The sequence below is a fragment of the Acanthochromis polyacanthus genome, chromosome 15 (genome assembly GCF_021347895.1).
Source record: "Acanthochromis polyacanthus isolate Apoly-LR-REF ecotype Palm Island chromosome 15, KAUST_Apoly_ChrSc, whole genome shotgun sequence".
Lineage (NCBI taxonomy): Eukaryota > Metazoa > Chordata > Actinopteri > Pomacentridae > Acanthochromis > Acanthochromis polyacanthus.
Window position 1 is genome coordinate 13,513,382 of NC_067127.1, and position 23,592 is coordinate 13,536,973.

The following is a 23,592-nucleotide window of genomic DNA, read 5'->3' on the forward strand; positions in this document are numbered from 1 at the left end:
AGCAGCCAGGAGTGTTAGGTGGCAAAAGTGCCTTTTCTTTACACAATTAACCTCCCATCTGGAGAGAAGAGACGGGGAATTAGAAAAGGGATGATCCTCACATTTCCTTAGCAGCCGAGCAATTTCCCCCTGTGCCAAAGGAGGAAGGTTAGGGAGAGCATGTAGGGGTCCACTATTATGCAGAGAGGCAGATGGTTCGACTTCCTCCTTGATCCCCAGATGGCAAAAGGCCAGAGGACTGTTAGGAGTCCACATTTGGCAATGCGCCTTTCTGCATTAGCATGAGTATAATCGCAGGCATTGTTCCGTTCAACAAGTAAAGATGCCCAAGGAGAGTGTTTTTACAGTGTGGTCAACCATCAACACTGTTTTTTTTTTCATGGGAAAAAATAATTTTTAATTTAATTTTGCACTGCCTTGTAAGCTATAAAGCCACCTCTTCTGAAATTCTGCAACATCCAATTGAGTCATTCAGTGAAGTATTGCTGGAAAAGTGAATGGATCTGTAAATATTATGCATCAAAATGTAATTTATGGGATTGTGAGTTATCTATCCTAGCATTTTCCATGACATCAATACAGCAATTGGTCCATGAGTCATCACCAGGCTGCCCTGCTGTAATTCTTGAACAACCAAATAATGGAATATGAAGGATGAAATCCATACAAAGCTACATAATTACTTGGGTCAGCTAAGTGGTGAACTACCAATAGAGGCATGAAACAGCATTTTTCTATTATTCTACATGTTACACACACAGAAAAACTACTATGCGAGCTGCACATGGGTAATTATTAAACTTGACCTTGTACACTTCTGTACAAAAGTATTTGTGTAAAACAGTCATATTTCCCACATAACTCAAATATATAAATGTAATTTATTACACCTTACTGTAATTGGCATCTCAAACTGATCGTATCAGGCTAAAAAAAGTAGATTCTGTGGTGCTTATTATTGAACAACTAAACATCACAGCTTACAAATATTTGGAAACTATAAAAAATATTTTATTCAGCACAGACTCTTGGATGCATCCATGATAGTAATGTTAAAAATGACCATTTCCTAGTCTTCATGTTGTTCATGTTGGTATTTTTTCATCCAAGTTAAAAATAATTTACCTTACACAAAATTTGTTATCACCTCGGTTAGTGTTATCTTAAGACAAACTGTGTACTTTGGTTTAGCCAACAATTGTATCACATTAAAAATTTGTTTACAGCCTGTGCGGAAAAAAATGACACACTTTATACTGATTAATGCAACACAACAATAGTTGGATAATAGGTTGACAACAGTTTTTAAAAAGTTTACAGCATGAATAATTAATGGGAGCAATGGATATGGCCATATTTGTGGCTTCAGGGGAGGCATGACAACAATAAAGAAAGAGATGGAATGAATAAAGCAGGCTAACATAAAAATATAGAAATAAAATCGAAGTTACGTGGAGAGCTACCACAAAAACAACACCCAAAGTGAAAATAACAGAAGATATTTTCTAAATAGACTGTACTTACGACTACTCCCAAGCTCCTCAAAAAGGTATTGTACTTTGTCCCATTGAGTGGAATTCTGGCTAGGTGGCGGCTGAAGTGGAACAAACGCTCTGAAAGCAATGGCACAATAATTCGAAATGAGATAAAAATGCATTTAGTTGCTTCTAGTACAGAGGATGATCAACTTTAGTCTTGGTACTGGCAGTGATCATTTGAGCAGCTGGTGTATTTTCTCTATGAGCCACACAGAGATTTCACGTATAAAAGAAAAATAAAGAGGAAATCAATGTCGATATATTTTTTAAGTCATTCAGCCACTGACAACATATAAAAAGCTGCCAGTGTCATTACTGATGCTTAAAGAGAAACGTAAGACAGGCAGAAAAACATGGATAGGAAAAGATTATTGCAAGTTCTGATGTGAAAGAGTGACAACATCATTTACAATTCTATTTTAACAAATTGTGAATAGAAATTTACTACTGGCATAACATTTAACATCCTTTTATGCAAAATTCTCATGTACCTGTATAGAATAACGCTCAATGTAGGGAAATAGGAAAAGATGCTGTGTATGATATTAGACAGACAGACAACACAAATCTGACAAAGTTACTAATTTGTTGCTTTTGAGTGTTCATCTGGACCAGTCTCAAATAAAATGACAGAAAAGCTGATAGGGATTTTTCTTTGACAGCACCAGCACTATGTAGGTGCCTGCCAACTTTTTAAAAGTTTTGTTTTAAAAGGAACACAATAAAATAAGCATTTAATGGCTAGACATACAACTACAAGACTAAAAAGGATGTTACGTGCAGTGGAACTTTAAACAAAATAAACTTAAAAACTTTAAGCACTGAAAGATCAAGTGCCATTTAAGAAGTCAGCCACAGTTCCAAACAACAAACAACAGACCTTGTAACATCAAGCAAGGGCCTATGGAGTGAACAGTCACCAAACAAAGTCCTTATGTCTCCAGGTATCAGAAAAGCTGTCCAGGATAAAAGCTATCATGTTGTTGAAAATCAAAGGCCCAAACCAACAATTGCCAGAACAAAGCAACAATAGTTCCAGTTCATGAGGTAAAAGATGGACTGAATTGCTTCTGTCTATAAAATGTCCTAACTTTCACCAAACTTTTAGAGTATAGTCATGTGTCTTTTATTTTCCCAAGTCAGATAAGCCTTCTTCCAGTGCACCATTTAATGGCTGAGGGAGCTCATTCAATTGCATAGGCTGAACTCCAGGCATGTTGCTGTCACGACCGCAAAGGAAATCTATTATGTTGTGCTGGTGTGACCAAACACAACCAGTATAAAATGTGTAGATAAATGGAACCTGGCTGAGTATTTCCACTAGTACATACAGTATTTGCTGATAAATATAAAATGTCAGAAAAAAGATACAATATTCTCTCTGAATGTGCTTTGTTACACAGAAAAAAAATGGACTCAATCTGGTTTAGATTCATATGCGCAAGAATAAAACCTATATTTAGTAAGAGGCACATAGCTTTTTCTCCTGAATGGCTTATCATGGCCAGACAAATGGCACTGTAGCTGTTTGAAGAGGTCTTCCTCTCATTAACTCAACACAATGATATATCCACACCCCCTTTACCTGTCGTGTACTGAAGCAGAAAGGAAGCCATCCATGTTTCCAACTCACCCAATTAAAAGGAGCACCACGCAGACAATGGTAAATCCAATTGTGTACTTCAGAGCGTTTTTCACTTGCTGTAATAAAAGAAAAAATTAAACTGGTCAATCACAGCCATGAAGTGAAATATTATTATTCATTGTGAGTGAGGGAAGCGGGTCATACTCCATTTAGCTAAGGACTATAGTGAGTGAGAGCTATACACAGTCAATGTAGATCCAGTGTGACCTGCCAGAGATAACATGTCAGTATTCACGCTATTCAAGGTGCTTTTAAAGTAACAATACAAAAGACCTCCCCATCTGTGAGAGAAAGTGCCTCTGTCAGCTCAAAACTGACACACAGAAGCAAGAAAAGGCACTATGCGATACCTTGTGTTTGGTGCTCACGACAGTAATTACACAAAGGTGTAATCGCTCACTAAAGAAAGGGATTTCAAATTTCATCACATTCCAGATGCCTACAATTCACACTATGAATGCAGCTGTTCAAAGGTTTGACAGTGCTGATTACCTAAAAATAAAACAATTCATTTGTTTTGATCTATTTTTTCTAACATCTGTTAACATTGTGCAGGGGAAATGTATATCACGTCACCATGTAATCATGTTGTGCATATGTGCTGTGTGAGTGCTTGATGGTAGAACTGAAAACATTGCTTGATGACACTGGCTAAAAAATTTAAAAAAAAAAAACAATAAAAATCCACACCGTAGAAAAAGACCAATAATTTACAAATCACTTGGCTGCAATTATTTTTTTTTTTAAATCTCAATTTCTCTCTCAACAGAGAACAAGAACAATACTTACCAAATAGATAGATGATGCCAAATGGACAAATAGTAATATATCATAGACAGTTGTTGCAGTAATAAGACAGAATCCACTGTCCTCAATTTAATTACACAAAGAAAAAACTGATTGACTTATTTCAGGTTTTGAATGAATATCTATTTGCAATTTCATCTACAAAAATATTTTTTCTGCCCTTCAGCACCAGGTCACAAAAAACAGAAAAAACATGAAAGCAAAAACAAATATGAAAGGATAGGCATTTGCTTTCATTTTTGTCATGTGAAATGTATACTGACAGTCAATAGAAACTTTGAGGTAGAAATGTACGCAGACTTCTACTTGTAGGGGGGTTGTAATTATTCATTGTGGATTTACTGATGATCTAGTGCCCTGGTAGTTGAGATAATGATGAGCTGTCCTTTTGTCATGTCATGGGTTGGTCACTTTACACACCAAGCAATACTCAGTGAGTATCTGCACAATTTGAGAATGGGTTTTGAAGGCCTATATAAAGGCCCAAAAAAGGCCACCATTGTTAGTCCAGTGAACAGCATCATGCCGCGTCTATCACATGAACAATGTCTCAGGGCACTGGGTATGGTGGAGGCCGGTTTGAGCTACAGTGATGTAGCCAGGTAACCGAGCTGCGCTAGACCCAGCTCTGAAGACGCAAGGGTCTAGGAACTCTCGACAGGGAGGGAGGCGGGCTAAAAGGTTGTCTTTCAAATCACTCTGCAGCAATTGGGTAGGTATACAACCAATCAGCGCAAAGAATAGGCTGACGTAGTTCCTAGAGCGGAAATCAGAGGATGTGGGAGTTCGGTGAAGCCTTATTTATACAGTCAATGGGTGAAGCTCAAGTATATTACAGACATGTTAACAGAAAGATTATTCAGAGTCGGTGCTAATGGAGCTCAACGACTGTTGTCGTTTTTGTTGTCGACCCTGGCAGAGAATTAAATTCGTTGCCGTGGGTTGTCTAGCGCGCCTAGGCTAGTTGTTTCTGGTTGTTTCTGTCAGAATCGTCGCGCCTCTGTCGTCACTTAGTTACGCTCGCCTTCTGACTCTACACTTCATGGTGATTCGTCGGCCAGTTTTAGGAGCATCCAGCCTTGAGGCTTACCGAGGGCAACTAGACCCTTGCATCTTCAGAGCTGGGTCTAGCGCGGCTAGGCTAGTAGCCAGGCGTATGGGCTGTTCCCAACCCACAATCAGAAGCCTGGTCCAAAGCATGCGTCGACAGATTGCTGCTTGCATTGAAGCAAATGGAGGCCATACTCAGTATTGACTGTTGTGACTTTGTGTTTGGCAGGTGCCATTTTCTTTTGCTAAATTCTTTATTTTGAAATCATTCTTGAAACTTTAGATTTTTGTTTCTGTATGCCAATATGCTAAACAAATGATTCATATGAAGAAAATCCAGTTTCGCGCTTCAAAATAAAAATTATGTTGAAAAATATGGTCTCAAAGTTTTTAATGACTGTCAGTGTACAAACAAATGGGTTCATGTTGCCTCAAGCTGGCTGGAAAGTTCAGATGGAATTACTTGAGGATATTTTCAAATTTACATATTGGTCAAAAGCACCTGAATAAAATTTGAATTCCTCAGTAGCACATATAAGTAGGCTACAGTGCTGTGTGTAGAAGAACAAAGGTGCATTCTTACCGAGCACTTATTCACGTTGTTGTCATCCCTTTCTTCATAATAGAAGTAAACAAAGGGGATCCATAGGAAGACGCAGAAGAGTATGATGGAGTAGAGAGCTTTGTGGATACAAAAGAAAACGTAAAAGTGAATTTTGAGAATTAGTCAAAAATATCACTTCTGTGACACATACTGCTAATCCTGATTAAGTATTACTTCTGCCCTGCACAGACTATGTCATACTCTATCATGACAGTATAAAACATTTGAAACACTGCAGTGCATTTCTGCCAAGAACGGTGCATGCAATGTTCAGTTTTATAAGAAATTACTTTCTGTATTCTTGCGATAGTGTCAATAAACAATATTCCTCTCAAGCAGATTTGATATGACTGTGCGATGTTCTCTTGTCATCTACTTAAAATGATGTTGAATTTCTCTTGGCAGGCAAAAGGCAATGCAGAGTACACATCAAAACTGATTTCTGTGAGGAATATGCTGTAAGTCCCCTCATCACTTCATAAAACGGCTAAAAACTAGTGTGATTCTTTGTGTCAGTCACACTTATCTCCTTTTTTTCTTGTACATTCTCCATTTTTATCCCTTCACAGCATGCTGCCTAGAGTTTATGGTTGTCTGTTTAAGATAAAGAGGAATGTGGACGTATTTTTCCATTCTTTTAAGCTGCCAGTTTAACCTTTTGGGCAGCTGAATATACTTGTGTTGCATCCTAATCAAACAGACAGCGTTGAGTTGAACCCACATCCGTACTCCGTCTGTATTGGATAACCCATGTCAACCAACCCTTCTTCACTAGCTGCCTCTCAACTAGGATTTGATGCAGGTCGGACACTGCCTGGCTTTGGTGATTTTGCATTGTTTTCAATGAAATATACTGACATTTAAGTGTCATTCAAGCAACTGGCTGAAAAAAAGCGAGGGAGATCGAGAGAGGCATAAGAGGTAGTAACAGAGAGGAGAAGAATAGAGGAATAGTATGCACATGTAGGCGATTAAGACAGAGCGTGCATATGGTCAGATAGAAAAGTAAATCTGAAAGCAACTTTTGTCTGGCAATTATTTGTAATTATTGCAGTGTAGTGGTCCAGATAATCTATTTTTTATGACAATGACATATCTAGAAAACAGGTCATGAGTTTAGGGAGCAATGTGACTAACTGTATTAAACCAATAACTCAAGCATGCTTGTCAAATTGTGAAAGAAAACAACTTCTGAATTTTATATTTGTATGTTATAAAGAAATAATCCTCAAGACAGCTTGGGGGGATGCTTCCATCAGAGGTGGCAAATTTTAGTGTAGCAGCTAAATGGTGTCTATGATTCATAAGACCAAAACCACACAATTACCCCATTTATGCCTGCCACTGCAATCTGTGTCTGCCTGTATGTATAAACAGTTACCTTACTCCGCTTCTTGTTGGTAACTCAAGCCAGCCTGACTATAGCTACAGGTAGTTGCATTCACATTAGCTGAGCAATGGATAACAAATAGAGTCCACAGAGTAGTGTTGTTTCCCCTGACCTATGACGTGCCATCTCTGTTAACATGTTAGCTAGCCCATAAATAATGTGCACAATTAAGATAACAAGAACACATTTTGATACCAGATGTAAATTAAAAAAAACCATGGGTCAGATGTCATCATCCACACTGTATTCAGTTGCAGATCATATGTTCATTGAGAATGGGGCTGTATCAGCTGTTAACAATGAAGAAATATATCTAGTCTCTATGCAGGCTTTACTTATCATAAATACTACATGTAAAGGTCTGTTGATAATACCACTGGGTGTTTTTTCAGTGAACTAAGAATGGTGTTGTTTCTGCTCAGATTATGATCCAGAGCACTGAACAATTGATTCAATTAGCAGGGGACCATGTTATCCTTCTGCCATTGTTATGATTAATATTGCTGAGAGTTTCTCTAACAAAGCAGATAAAAAACAGTTCCATTTGAATGTTGACCGCTAAAGTAGAAAAGAGCCATCTGCATAACAAAATGGTTTTGTCAACTGAAGTTAGTGACCTTTTCTATGAGTTGGATGCAATACACCTGTCCCTGGAGATAGACCTCACTCTTCTTCGATCCAAGCCTTTCTGTTTGTTTGTTTCTTCCTGTACTATCAGGTTTTTTTAGAGAAAAGACCAACACTCGAATGCATTAGGAATTCATAGAGCGGAGGTGAGGCAAAAACACTTAAATAGAAAGATGCTATTTCAAGCTGGGGGCTTTTCTTTCTGCAGCAAATGGATGTCAGTGCCGACAGCCCAGAAAACCACAAAATAACTCATAGAAAAGCATGTCACAAAGATGTGCTCAGAAACATGGTTGCCATTTCTCAATACCACCTTGAGGTGATAATGTGAATCATCAGAACAAGCTGCAACTAAAAGAAATGTCCACGAAGGCAAGCAGGTTACCAAAACCACATCAGTTTCACTTCTTTTATGCATCTAAAAAGAATTTTCATGATTGTACAGTTTTTATATATATATTCATGAGTTAAGTGTCAATTTAACGTCACTAAAATCAAACAAAAATGAAACATGAGGTTAAATCTTTAATGGAAAAGAGTCAGGTCCACCTATAAAAAAGAAAAAAACTAAATGCAAGCCCTAAGGAGTGCTTTTATAGCAAGACAAACTACACAACTGTGGAAGTTGAATGAAAAATAATAAAGTTGAGAAAAAAATAAAATTGAAAACTTGCTCCTGATACCACTTAATCCATAACACCAGTAGCACATTTCAGCTTCAATGTACATGTGGAGAACAAGTGTTCCATATCAGTCAAGAATGCATGGCCCCGAGCAAGTACAAACATGCACCCCTGTGAAATGAACTATATTTCACAAAAGGCTCTCTCTGCTGCAGACAAATGAATGTCACTGTTACAGAGGTTTACTTTTAGCCAGCTGTGTTTGTGACAGGGCATTACTTTCAATAAACACATGCTCATTGCTCCACTAAGGTATCCATTTACACTCATTTACAGGCAGACAAACTGAGTTTAGGATGATGCCAGCAGCCAATAAATGCAAGCCATGCACAGTATGCAGTCGCTGGCAGATGCTTGCAGGTTAAAGCAATGGGTAAAATTAATCATAACACCATGAATATTAACATACTGAGAGAATAGGTCATACTGCATTACCATGAATCATCCATTACTCTCTGTGCAGATCTTTTACTGGGAAGAACGCGTGACCAGGGATAAAAGTTTAGCACATTCATCCCTATGACAGAGTAGAGGACTAAATAATTAAACGTCCTTAACCCTTTGCATAGTTCTAGTGTTCATATGTTACAGACAATAGACTCCGGTTTACTCATAGGGCAAGCATTATAAAAAAATATATTTTCAAGGATCGAGAACCGTAAATGCCAGCTGGGGAAAGAAAGTGAGATCATCAGCACAAGTAATAGTTATTTACCTCTCAGTGTTTCAATGGCTATTTGTGGTTTTCACCATTACCTGCAATCATTCATTAAGTACCATCTAAGGCTTTATGAGATGCATTAGACCCCACGTCCTTACCTTACTGTGGCTGTCTACAGGGGCATTAGCACCTGGACTCTGTACCTTTCAGACAGGCAAAATGTATTACAGTTTTTGTGAAAATTAAATGCCAGGGGAGATTTCTCACAGAAACGCTGTCTTGGACAAAGGACTCCTGAGACAGATGAAAATATCTGTCAGTACAGACACTTGATGAAAGGTATGACACTATGAGCTTGCACTCTCATTGCCTGTAAACATCAAGGGAGGCTTTCTTGTTGGAGGGCCAAACATGGCATAAAACACTAATGAGTATTAGACAGGTAGTATGAAGGACTCTATTCCGTACCTGTGCGGCTGTGTTTCTGCTGGATATGTGAGCAAACAGATGTTTGTTAGCTGGTGAACTAAGAGGGTTTACTTCTGTAAGCTGGTATTCAACTTATTCCTTTACCCATTTAATGCAGGTTAAAAGCTCAAAGCGAGGTACGTAAATGGAATACATAAATATATTCAGTTTCTGTACTGAATATATATGTTTTTTTTAATAATGTCACAGTTCAAACAATCACTATATTAATGTTATGCAATTAATGTTTTAACAATGCCTGTGTTTTATAACTGTAAGGAAATAGGTTATGTTATTGTTAGCAAATACCATATTCAAATCAGCTAACAGCAAAAACAAACTCAGCTAATCTAAGGTCTAGTAGTATTTTTTCTGCTATTTAAAAATACAAAGAAAAATGTACATAACATCTGTCATAGAACGCATGTATGGAAGCAATAAAATAAATACTCAGATAACTAAAAACTATTCAAACAGGAATGTGGTGAGAAGAGAAAGAAACCTTGCTTTACCAACCATATCTATAAGGTTGTGATATTTTGTTGTTAAATTAAAGAGTGGAATTACTATGACACTGAAGACACATTGCATTTATTACTAAACCAATTACTTAAACACAGAAAATCCAATGTCAAAGTGTCTTAATGCTGCAAAAGTGTTTAAAGAATACATACAACATCAGAATATTCCTGTTAACTCCCATGATTTGTAGTATAGTAGCAGCATGTTTGCATTAACTGCCATGTTCCTGGGACATGGACTAGTTTTACCTGTCATTCCAAACTAACGGCAGGAAACCGAAGACCCAATGCCTAACTTCGAATGGAGTGTTTGGAAACCTGCAGGTGTTCATTCTATACATAGAGAATGTAGGATTTGCAAAGACCTCACAGTGTTAGTGTGCTTAAATATGCCAACATGCCTTACCTCTATTTTAAGTATTCATAAGGATGTAAGGTGAGATTCTGACACGCATGCATGAGAAGGAGTTTGTGAGGAGTTGCTTGCTTGCTCTGTGCTTTTGTTTGTTTGTTGTGGTTATACTTCATTGTGCTACTTTAGTGAGCTTTTCCGGTAAATAACAATGTGAAGAAATCAGGAAAGAGAACATTATGAAACTGAATACACAAAAGAAAGTGGCATTCAGCAGGAGTTTTCATCAACCTTGTCTTCTTTTTTGGATAATGAAGTCAACAAAATCATTGGATGAGCTGGGCAAAATATATATTGCTTTCTGGCTGACTAACAGCAAACGAAACCTTCATTAATGTGTTACTGAGTTAAGGAATATAATGTATTTAGAAAATGGAAAAGGTGTTTTTAAAGTTAATACTACTGACTTGTTTTGGCCTGTTTTGTATGTAGAGTGCAGCTTTATTTGATATACCAATAGAAAATTGAGCATTAAGCTTGTGCCATCTGCATTAAATAAAGCATTTACTTCCTTGCCAATTAAAGTTAAACAATTCAATGGTAAGAGCATAACCAGTACATTGAAAGAGCCAACATTATCAACCACTTTTAATTCCTTACAGTTATAATGGTATTAGTTGTGTACTTGTCAACTGAAGTAGAAATGCCAACAACAGGCTAATTTATAAACAATGTAGCAAATTCATTTCAAGTTGTAATACTAAAAGAAACTTTGTTTCAATGTAACAGTCTTGAATCATCAGCATCCAAAACTGAGTGTTTGTCAGGCTATTATACATCACAATAAAAAGGCTTACAACATTAGTAGGTAAATGCAGTTTTTTTTTTAATACTTCAATTGGTCTACACGTGGAGCTATTTCAAAGTAGACAAAGGCAGCAGTAAAAGTAGAAGAGCTATTGATTGTGGCTTTTGCACACAGAAGCAAGAAAAGTTCCTTTTGTTTCATGTGTTTGCTCGACTACGTTCTTATTGTTGAAGGCCCCCTGTATCACATAAAGCTGCCCTCAAAAATAAAAGTGCAATTTGTCAATGTTTTCAAAAATGCCCTTAAAAGAAGCACAAGGCTACTACCACGTTCCTATAAAATTCAGAAAGCATGTGTAGGTGGACAAAAATCACAGGGAAAAAGAAAGTTATTGTAGTGTATTTACAAGAGGACAGCATCCTCTCCAGGTTCTCTTCTACAAATGGCATTAAAAAGGCAGGGAGAAAGCCAATGATTTATTCAAAGGGCCCAGGGGTATTTTGCCCTGTTGCTTAAGGGTCTTATGCACCACTGCTTTGAAGTACTGAGCAGTCCAAAGAAATGTATAAATGGACAGAGGCTTGAGATTGAAGGGCTAAGCTTTCAAACTCAGGGTTCATCAAAGATCACAAAAATGTATTTGGGCTCTAAAAGGAAGTGGGTGTTTCTGCTACAGACATCCGTCCCCTTTGTCAAGTGAAAAGTGCACTGTATCTAATATTACACTGTGTCAAAGTTGTGAACAACTGCAAGATCATCAAGCAAGGTTTCACTTTCTGTTTTTTGGCACTACAGATGTGTGCTAATACAGCAGTGATGTTTTCATCATTCCTGTTCAGGTTTTAGCTCAAATATCTACTACTGCAAATAACTATGCTCATGCATTCATAAATAATTTTTTTTTTAAATCCACATAAGATTTGACATAACTGAACTACATACACTTGAACTACTTATGGGGTTACTGATATTTAGTGTCACCGGTAGAAGAAAACCCTTTGAGAAACAAATTTCACACCATTAACAGTGAGCTTTAACATAAACGCACAGATTAAAGAGGGAAATTGAGGAAAATAACCAATAAATGCCACAATCTCATTCACTCACTGATTCCTTATATAATTGTGTGCATTCCTAGTAAAAAAGAAAGAACAGAATCTTGTCGAAAAAGTAAAAAAAAAAAATCCAGATCGATCAAAAACAGAATTGTGCTATATTATAAAGGCTCCACATTGACGACACTATCTTTGCAAACTCCTAAGCTTAATAATACATCAGAAAGTCGATTCACAACTGCTGCAGAAATGTTGAGCATGCCAGGTATTCAGTATGTGTGTCCAGGCAAAATGTATATATATACATGTATGCAACCAAATGGCTGCAATATCCATTTTAATGGATGTGTCGCTCTATAAAGCCATCAAATAACTTCAAATACAAGTATACAATGCAGAGTTCCTCAAATCAATGGACGTGCACATGCCTATTAACTGTGATCACTGCTGGATACTAATCAAACTCTACCTTGGAGAAAAACATGCTTCAGCACAGGAAATAGAAATCTCTATGTCAACCCGGTAATTATACCATTTGTGAAGAGACAAATGGACACTGCTGTCAAATGTGGCCTTAAAGGGAATTCAGCTTTAAAGGTTAGATTTGTAAAGAAGCTGTGCATACAATACGCATGGAGCTTGGTCTCCACCTACTGGCAAATAATACAGAAATGTCCCTTAAAAAAATTCTGTATGAATCTGTTGACTACTACATAAACCTCAATACCACAATCGGAAAAAAGGCTATGTAGGTAAAATTAAATGTATCTTCTTTTCTTTAGTCTAATACTGCAGCCTACGACTAAGTGTGACTTTGCTCAGCCACAGTACGAAGCCCTCTTACACTGTCATCTTCGCAAACATCTACTCAGAACGGAGACATACAGTCGTATAAAAATACATCATGAATCCTATTTTATGTGGGGGAAAAAAAAAACAACATGAATTGCAGAGCGTTGCAGAGCAAAACAATCTCACACAATATGACTTACAGTCATATTAATTTGGGCATTACAGAAAACAGCACAACAAGTACAACGGACTAAGGAACATGTCATAATAAATGATGGGTCAATATTCTGCACCACTAAGCTTGGAATACATCTGCAGTACTTAAAATGCACTACAAGTTCATTCCAAAAACGTGCTCCGAGGAAGAGAGTGCATTATCAATCAAAACTGTACTTTTACAAGCACAAATCTTTCCTTATCAACAGCCAAAGGTTACGAGCACAACAAATTTGCAAGTAGATGATTCATCAACACATACTCCCAGAGCCACAATCGCATGTACATGTTTGAAGCAAGTAGCAAACTTGTAAGCTTTTCTCAACCCTTCTCCAATCTCCTAGAAAGCATATACTATGTTATGTCTAAAGTTTTTCAGCTGGACAACTAAATAGATATGAAAAAATGCCCTTTTTTTCTTTTATGTGAATGGCAAGAACAAACACTGGATTATAATGCCTGTTTGATAATCCATTAAAACGTGCTACCTTACGCACAGCAACTTTAGCTAACACGCAAAGCAATTACAGAGACTGTGACTCAAGATTTACATCAAACATTTCTAAGCAGACAGAGATATACCTACTAAATCTAGTGCTAAACCCACTATATGCGCTTTCCCTTTGATGTGTGACAAATTTCTCTGTGAAACTGTTGCATCATGCACACGGTTGCCAGGGAGTTTGGCCATTATATGAATTAAATTACTGACAAGACACAGTTCTGCACTAAAGATTAAGCCTCCTGAATTATTCATTTTTTAAAATCTCTATAAAGCAAAGTTTCCATTTAGAAGGATGTCTAATACAACGTATAGACAGCAACAGAGAAAATCAATCTAATGTATTGAAGCATATTTGTGGGGCCAGAGGTAAATAGGCTGTGGCCCCTTGAACGCTGCATTCACGTGCAGTGTTCATGGTCTGTGAAAGTCGATTTTCTGATGTCATTATGCCAGTGGAAGTGGTTTCTTTGATTGGGCTGTCTAGGCAAGGAGACAGCTTGTTCGTCCTTGCATTTGGCATTTTTTAACAGACGGTACGTAACAGTGTTGCTGACAGACACTTTAAGCCAGCATCTGCTAGAAAACCCAAGATCTAGTGTCTTTGGCATGACTGATTTTGCTATCAACAAAGACAACAAACTTGTGTTATATTTTAATATAACAATCATGAAGAAATTTTAATGGCACCAACAGCTCTGAGTTTGGAATTTATCTGCCAAATAGCCTGGATACTGTCCTCATGAAATGCAACCACACACAAATACTGGAATTATGGACTGATCCATCGGGACTAGACCTGCCCTCTCTCATAGCAAGAGAATCAGGCAAGATACATCCAAGATGCCTGACTGAATGCTCAACCAACCTGCTAATGATGCAACACAGTATGCTACAAGCCTGAACCAAAATGTCAGTGCCAGTGAAATGTTGTAATTTTATTGAATACAAGCTGAATGTGACGATTACAACAAGCAAAACAAGACGAGACTAGTGTAGTGAAAGAAAAAGCAAAGCTGTGGGGAGTGACTGTCTTGGAAAGTAATATTCTGAAATGATTTCTGCAGAGAAAACTATGCTGAGCAAAAAACATAAACACAGCACAGCATGTAATATTTTAACAAATTCTACTTATTTGTTTTAACATAGGGGAATAAGTATTTGTTGTTCCATCACAAGATCTCCACAACAGAATGGATGTCCTGAAACAACCAAGCACGCACTACATTACAAATGATAATGGGGAGATGGACAGTAAGGTGTACGGACAAAAAAATACAAATCACAAGTCAGTAACGAGTAACACATCTGTAGTGAACTGCGTTAATAATGTTTTTGAGGCAGGCTGGTGAATGCTGCCCCACTCTTCTTGCAGGGCTTGAGGAAGTTGTAAAACATTTTGGGGGACAGGATCATGATGTCTGAGAGCTTCCTGTGGCAAATTGTCTGTTGTACCATGCTGCCTGAAACTACTTCTTAAGTTGACAAATGGTGGAATCATGCACATACAAATATTTGGCTAAGGCCTTACTGACATGCCAGCACCTAGCATGACAAACAGTACGTTTTCTTCTTTCTGTTGTCATCTGTGGCATCATGTCATCTAAATAAAGCTGCATTTTAATGTGTTTTTTTAAAGACTATAACATTTTCACAGGGAACACCCATGTTACCATTTTGTTTATGTAATTGCCAATTCTCTACACACAATAGTGGAGAATATATCTTACTCCACCAGTCTTATCACAGGTCATAAAAAAGGCAAAACAGGCAGATGAAAGAAGATGAGAAAAGAAACCTAACCCAATACTAAGCTACTGCTGCAGAAAATGTTACAAATGTCAATTTTAACCTGTAAGACTGACAGAATATTGTTGTCATGCTGACTAACTGCTTTTAGAAACATGGTTATTGACTTGTAAACACTGCCTTTTTTCTCCTGTCCTTCCCATCTTCACAAACAGGCAGAAAAGTTAGTAACAAACAAGTAACATCAATAGATGCAAAACAGCATACTTAATACACTATGAAACCATTGGCCCCCATGGGGAAATTGCTACTATCACAGCAAAATAGATGCAAGAGCATAACAAAGAAAATACATTATTAATGGAAACACACTGACAATAAACAAACATATGAATTGAGGGGAAAAAATGAAAACCAAAAAATATTAAAATTATATGGTTTAAAAGAATTGCAAGGTTATGTAAACAAATATAAGAAAACATCATTAATACACAACAGCAAAAATGTTGTTTATCATTGACATCTATACTTAGCTAATATAAGAAACCTGCTGGCAGACTGAACTCAGTTTAATGATCAAAGCGGGCATTTTGCCCAGAAGCACAGTTTGATAGATCTGATCTGGTGAATCATTATAAAAAACAAACTGTTTTGTCTAATTGCATAAACATGTGAAAAGTATTTTTCCACAATAACTTTTAGCAGAACAATAATCATCAATTATATTACTGATCCATTAGCAATCGATGTTTTTGTTTTCCATTTTTTGGAAAGAAGGTAGTTTGTTTTTTTAAGGGCTAGACAAGATATATATATATATATATATATATATATATATATATATCTATATACACAAATCCTGAATGAAACTGTTTCAGAGGACATAAGATTAGTTAAAGATCTGTAGAGATGTCCTGTGTGAAAATGAGTCACCACTGTGGGAAACAAAGAGCCAGCATGAATCCCAGAGTTAAACTGTTAACCCTCTAGGATTTCTAGGCGGATGAGTCAGGTTCCAGGTGTTAATACAATTGAATTGGCACAGCAATCAATTCAAAGAGGACCGAGTTGACATCACAGGAGAATGACACAGCAAACTTTTAATTATTTATGAAAAAATAGCAAAACTTTATACAAATCAAACAATGACTAATTTCTTGAATTTTCTGCAGTAACTCATTGTGTCTTGTTGATAATTTTGTACACAAATACTGTTTTATTTTTGTAAACAGCCACATAAACTTACATTAAAAGAATTCACTTACTGTAATATCCATACAACACGGTATCTTCAATCTGACCTCTCGTCTCATTGTTTGCTGCCCATTCCTGGATGATACCAAGAGAAAAGTCCATTGTAAAAATTAAGCTCATCAGTAAAAGGATTGAACAATTTAGAACATAAATGAAAATTAACTAATTAAAACAACTACAATTGGCATAAACTATAGTGCAAAAATTAGGCATGAAACATAAACCACAACACACTAATGAAGAAATTCAATACCCTGGACAGAGTTAGGACATGTTCAACTAGTTAGGAATATATGTGGGCTATAACACAGCTCTAAGAGTTCTGTTAATTGAGGTTTATAAACTGAATACTGATACGAACAGAGAATGATGCAAAACTGATGGCAAAAGCTCAAAGTAGTCAGACCTTTCTCTAAATCTATTATTATTCATGCGCAGCACAGACATGGGAGATTGCCCTTCGTAAGCTTTCATTTTACTTGAACAATGAAGTCTCCAAATGGCAAAAAAAAAGTTAAAAGCTGCAAGAGATTAAAAGCCATTGATTTTTTTCAACATCAGAAGCCTAAAGGAAAATGTTTGTGTGATTTTTATAAGTTTGTGCAGTGTCATAATTCTCACAGTACTGAGAAAAGCTGAAATGATCTTTTCACATGAAAAGCAAATACTAATATTTCGGCAGAAAGCCATAACTTGCTTTCATGCCTCTGTGCTGCTTTTTTTTTAGGAGAGTGTAATCACCAAGAAATCTTTGATTAAGTAAGTGTGGGATTATGTTCCTGATGAATTAAAATGCACAGCCTACCATGACTACATGGTACAAAAAACAAACCCCTTTAGCAATCAAAGCAGCTCACGACCCACACAAAGCGAAGAATTGCCTGCTGTTCAAATGAAGATATCATTACACACTTTGCTAAATCTTCAAATCAAAATAATGAAATGAAACACCTTCACAAAAAAGTACAACAAAGATATGCATACCTTTCAAAACAATGTTCACATTGTCTAAGAACATTACAAAGCAAAGTGAAAGGCTCCCTGGAAAAGATTGTTAAATTCCACAAACTGATTTTACTGAAGCAGAAGAAATACTAACCTTATAGGTACCATTCGGATACTTCATGAATGAAACAAGGAATATGTCCACTGGCAGAAGGGCAGAAGTTATCAAAGCAATGGCCAGTGCACATATTGCTGTGATAGTTGAAACAACTTCACTCTCCTGTCGACTCTGAAATTTCCGAATGTAGATCCAGCAGAAAGCCAGGATTACCTAAACAAAAACAAGAAGTACTTAAGCTAAAACAAGCAGTGAATGATATTATGTCCTGTTCCTCATGTCCTAAAATGAGGAATAGGACAACAATATATTTTACAGTGGAGAGATCTATCAAATGCAAAGCCCACAATATTAACATGAAAGCTAGGGATTATATGAAGTACATGAGATACAACTGACATAGAGGAGATTAAAGTGTCATTTTTAACTTTGCATCTCCACATACTTTCAGAAAGATTAACTACATTAATTGATTTCAAAAGAAATAACTACAGAATTAATACCTCAATCAACAAAAGAACGAAAGAATACACATAGGGATTGGAACAACAAAACGGTATCTACCTTTGTGTAGTTTTCGTTGATCAGTAGTACAGTTTTAAATGTAATTAAACTTTATCATACTGTGTTCACAATATGCCTGATTAGCGCTGCTTGGTGTGTGAGTGTTTGGCCGACTGCAAAAAAAAAATTAACACTGAAACTCATCCTGAAGTGTTAACACAACAAGTAGGGAATTATATTCTACAATTCTACAATTTCATTTAGCAGACGCTTTTGTCCAGTAAGAGTCATCAATTGTCTCTTAAAAGTAGAAAGGGACTCAGCAGAATGCACAGAGTTTGGTAGTTTGTTCCACCATTTGGGAACAACAGAGGAAAAGAGTCTGGCTAGAGATATCGAGCCATGCTGGGCTGGAAGCACCAGGCATCTCTCACATGCAGAGCGAAGTGGGCGTGAAAGGGAGTAGACCTGGATCAGGGAATCCAGGTAGGCTGGGGCCGTTCTTGTAAATGTTTTGTAATTATATACTTAGAATATACCTAAAACAGCCTGACGACAGGTATTATGGAGCAGCTGATCTGATTACATCATGCTCCCGTCTCAGATTCATTAAAACTATTAAGGACTGACAAGAAATAACATAAAGTTGACATTTCATAGGAGCATAATAACATGTCTAATGGAAAGATATGACGAAGTACCGATTTCATTACTTATTTGGATTAATCCATGAATTTATTTTGTTGCTGTTGATGTTAAAAGGCAAAAGAGAGACAGTTATTGTCATTGTAATGGACAGGAAACTTTAAGACAAAAATGCAAATAATAAAAAAAAGGGTTCCAAAATCCAAATTGACAAGGTTATATTCCAGGCACACAAGCTGGAAGAAGTGAGGACACTGCAAATACTTGCCCCTTCAGATCAAGGGCTGCCATTCACAGACAGGATCAATTAAATGCCCGCAGCTTTAAGCCTCTGGCTGCTTGTTTTGCCAGGTAATGACGCGGGCTTTGCATCCAAATAAGATCTATTGAAAGGTTTGTTCAAATAAAAGGGTTGCTAGTGGTGGGTAGAGAACCAGAACAGTTTATTGGCATCCAGGCATTCTTCTGGAAAGCTTCTAAATCAGAAGGCTTCTGATTTAGCCATGTGACTGTGAATGACAGCTCAGATAATGGGGGCTAAATTGGGCCGCAGATTACCGAGCTGAGCAACTTCAAGGCAGTCTTTTAAATGGGTAACAAATTGGAAAAGAAAGGTTACACAGCCGTGTTTAAGGAGTCAAAGTTGAATAGTGACCCTTTCTCGTCTTGTCTCATCACATTACTTTGTTTTAAACCCCTTTGGTGAAAGCTAACAAACAAACTACGACACTGTAAAGCTGGGTGCTATCATAAAGAACTGAAACGGAGATATTCAGTTTAATAAAGTCATAACGCCCGTCTCAAATTCTCAAACGGCATTGTGGTTTCGACTGACACCGTTTAAATAGTATGAAACACAAAAAAATACGACAGTGTGTGCTTCTTACAGAACAGCCTCTTGTAAGTGTGTCACGGCTAATGTTAGCTAAAGCCAGTACTGACATTAATACGTTGCAGCCATGTCGCGTCGGATAATACGTTATTTAAGCCACCTGTCCGCCTGCTAACACGTCTGAACTGAACCGTCTGACGTTACACTACTTTATCAACAGACTACACAACTTCATTCTCGCTTACCAAGAGTATAATGGTGAAAATAGACCATCCGAGCACAGACTCTGAGAGGGACGACTGAGCCGCCATCTTCACTTCCTGCAATAACAAACCCACGTGCTCCTGTCGACGTCACCACGGCAGAGGGCGAGCAGCCGTGACGCTTCTGCACAAAGTTCATACATCTTGATGTTGAGGTCATGTGGATTGGGGTTAATGTATCCATATGTGAGTGCTATTGTCCACAGCAGGTCAGGGAATGAACATCGTCGCCGGTGGTGTAGCAGGACGACATGTGACAAGAGGTGAAATGAACACAAACAGTGTAGAATCAACACCAACCATGCAATATGATGGGGATGGTGGCTTTAGGACAGGCTAAATGCTCAACACATTCAGGCTAAACTATCCTCAACATACACTGAACACAAACATAAACGCAGCATGAAATTGTTTATCTTTTCTCATTTACAGCAGCAGTTCTAAATCTCATAATTATATGGTCAAAAAGGGGTTGGGGATATAAAGTTTTTAAGCTACTCAACTGGTAACAAATTTGAGTTAATCCACATGCTAGTCAGGTGTGGCGTTTAAGGGACAATGAGCAGATAACGTGACACACAGACACTCCTTTGACCAGTGACTGCAAAAGGCTACTTTAAAATGGCAGCATTGTTTAAATGAGATGTCACAGATGACAAGAGAAAGACGAGGAAGAGTTGTTGTTTGTGCTGGGTGCAGGGGGAGCCATTGTCAGGCACTTAAATGTTCACAGCTCCACCATTTATCTTCCAAAGAATAGTTTCAGACAGCATGATGTTTTTTGATGGATGTGTCCAACAAGTGGATCCTGTTACCCAAAAATATCCCCCAACTTCACCAAGCGCTCTTGACAGACTGGGACAATGTTAAACAAGCAGGATCGAAAACATCAACTTTAGGCCCTGTAGATGTGTGATTTGTTTCTAATTTGTGATTCTCAATCTGCTCATTAGCATTTCCAACATTAGTCATATTTGATTGTTTCATAATATCCATTGTAGAGATGCCATGTGTTGGAATTAAAAAGACTTATTCCTCTTTGTTACAAAGAATAATTAAAATTTATGAAAGTATCGCATGCTGCATTTATGTTTCTATTCAGCAGAGTTTTCTTTACAGAAATTCTTTTTCCACTTTCTAAGACAATCACTACTCAGAGTGGTGCTTTTACTTTCTCCAGAATAGACTTATTCATGCTGTATTTGTAGGGTTATACAAATCCCACCAGTGATTGAGAAACCATTCAGATGCTTTTTTACTAAGTGAAGTAGAAATATCTTATTGTACGGCTATAGTACAGCTTTTAAAATTGAATATTTGCAACAGATTGTTTTTTTTAATTAAATGCCATTGCTGCAATTGTTAGCACTATTGTTACTGCATGTATTGTATTGCCAGTGAGTTAGCATGAAGGCAGAATTTTTTAGTGCTGTAGTAGTCCAGGTTGTGCTATTGTCTGTGAGGCGTTGGATCATATGGTAGGCCTATTTTGTAAGCTGAATAAATGTTTATAGTGTAAAATATCGATCAGCAAAGGAAGTTAGATGTACTGCGCTGTGTAGTTTTGTGCCATAAATGATATTGTATAGTACAGTGCTTGTCTCAGTAGACTAACTAAGCCTTCAGTCTTGAATTATTTTTTACCACTAAATACAATTAAGTGTTTTGACAGGTCCTTATTTCCAATACTTAGCAATACCAAATGGTATCAATAGACTCTGAAGGGAGAATATAAAAAATGAACAGGGATAGGCTTATGGTTGGTCATAAAATTCAATGTTTCCCTTAGGAGATTCCAAGGTGGCACCTGTGCTATCCAGTGGGGCATTCACGCCAAATAAAGCCTGAGCGGCACCAACGGGGACGCTGGACCATCTATGTTGCCGGACCCTAAACCACTATTCAGAGGTATTTATATAACATATATTTTTTTTAAAATCCTAATTTCCTTGTGTCATATGCAGCAACCTTTCCATCTTCTCTATTATTGTGTATGCTTTGTACAAAGATGTATATTTGCCACAAAAAAAGTACAAAGCACAGAATCGGGTTGGTTTATTGCAGCATACTTACAATGAGCAATTGTACAGTATATTTTAAAACTTTAAGCCTTAAATTAGCTAAAATGGTGGGACTGAATTACAAGAAATTAGGGTGCAGTGTACCTGTAGTTGCATTCCTATGTGCCCAGCTGATGACTGGGGTAATGCTAGCTATCAATAATCCACAGCAGTGACCCACACTGTATTAGAGCTAAAGCTGAGAGCTGATACAACAGAACATTTCTATTACAGATCTGTATTGTCAGTGGAGGAACACAATGACATTAGTATTTTTGTGTAGCTGCTTGAGCAGTGACTCACTGGATGAGTATATATCCTGAATAACACACATCTGCTTTATATTAAAAAAAATTTTACCCAATTTATTTTTTTCCAGTATACTTTCTTAGCCTTGATCTATCATGTATACATTATTTTAATGCAGGTACCTGAAATGTCTACTTAGACCTTACAAATATCTAAAACTAATATTTATTTAATATTTCTGCCTGTTTTCTATCTGCTATGTGTCATGTAACAGCCCAAGTAAATGTCATTATGAGCTCCACTCTATAACAGAAATGAATCCTGTCAGAAATTCCTGGTATTACTTGAGAAGCAGTGTTTCTTCTTTTATATTCTCCACCTCAATGAGCGTTGTGAATCCCTAAAAGCGACAGTCTATGTTTATTTGAAGTATCAAAATGCATTAATAGCAATACCACTCAATATTTCAAAAAAGGCTAACTCTGTAGAGGTATGAGTGTCTGTTTTATTCAACAAGGGATCCAAACTTATGCAGCTGTGGGATTATATAAACTTTTCCAGACTCTGTGTGAATTGCAGTATAATGCTGGGGATTTTTTTGTGCCTGGCACACTCACCATTTCTTTCAGTTCATATCAAATTTATCTTGTGTGCAGACCCCATGGTATTTCCAAATAAGGACTTCACTGTCTTTTCATCCTGTCTCCCTTGTCACAGCTTTAAGTGCATTGTGTCTTAGAAATCACTCCATGTATAGAGCATATTGTTTCCTAAATTTCAACAGTCTACGAGTGTGCAGTTTTGCTTTCACGATGTCTGGAAATATTGAGACAAAATGAAATTATTGCTTGAATGATCACTTTTTTAAGGGGACAACTATAAGAGGCCATGGTGACATTGAGCCTTTGAAGTTTCTGAAAGTGAGAATAATGTATCTCTATTGTATTAAGGGAAATTAGTCTGTTACTAATTGGAGTGAAGAACATTCTCACCAGTTAATTCGCTGTTCACTGCTGGTTCGGACACTTTCAAATTCAACTCACTAAAGTCAACAGCCGTATATCTAAGCTTCATTTATGTCCCTCACTTTAACAATTTTAATTAAACTAATGAAATTTGTTCATAACCCATTATTCACTTGCACAGGGAAGGTAAGTCTGATTAATTCATGCAACCTTTCAGAACTGCAAATGCCTTTATTGTGCAGCTTGGCAATGTGCCCTAATGGAGACCTAGCATCAAATTCTATTAAAA

At 37.1% G+C, this 23,592-nt stretch overlaps 1 protein-coding gene across 1 annotated transcript in view; it reads right to left on the reverse strand.

Annotated features, from left to right (window-relative positions):
- The window catches only part of lmbrd1 (LMBR1 domain containing 1), a 54,880-nt gene extending 34,738 nt beyond the window's left edge, over positions 1–20,142 (reverse strand). Inside the window, exons 1-6 of the mRNA XM_022195384.2 lie at positions 20,012–20,142; positions 17,822–17,998; positions 16,734–16,797; positions 5,624–5,721; positions 3,172–3,239; positions 1,525–1,613 (exon numbers count right to left, since the gene is read on the reverse strand). Of these exons, the coding sequence (XP_022051076.1) occupies positions 1,525–1,613; positions 3,172–3,239; positions 5,624–5,721; positions 16,734–16,797; positions 17,822–17,998; positions 20,012–20,077 (562 nt within the window). The 5' untranslated portion in view covers positions 20,078–20,142. The remainder of the gene's footprint in view (positions 1–1,524; positions 1,614–3,171; positions 3,240–5,623; positions 5,722–16,733; positions 16,798–17,821; positions 17,999–20,011) is intronic.
- Positions 20,143–23,592: the final 3,450 nt, after the last annotated feature.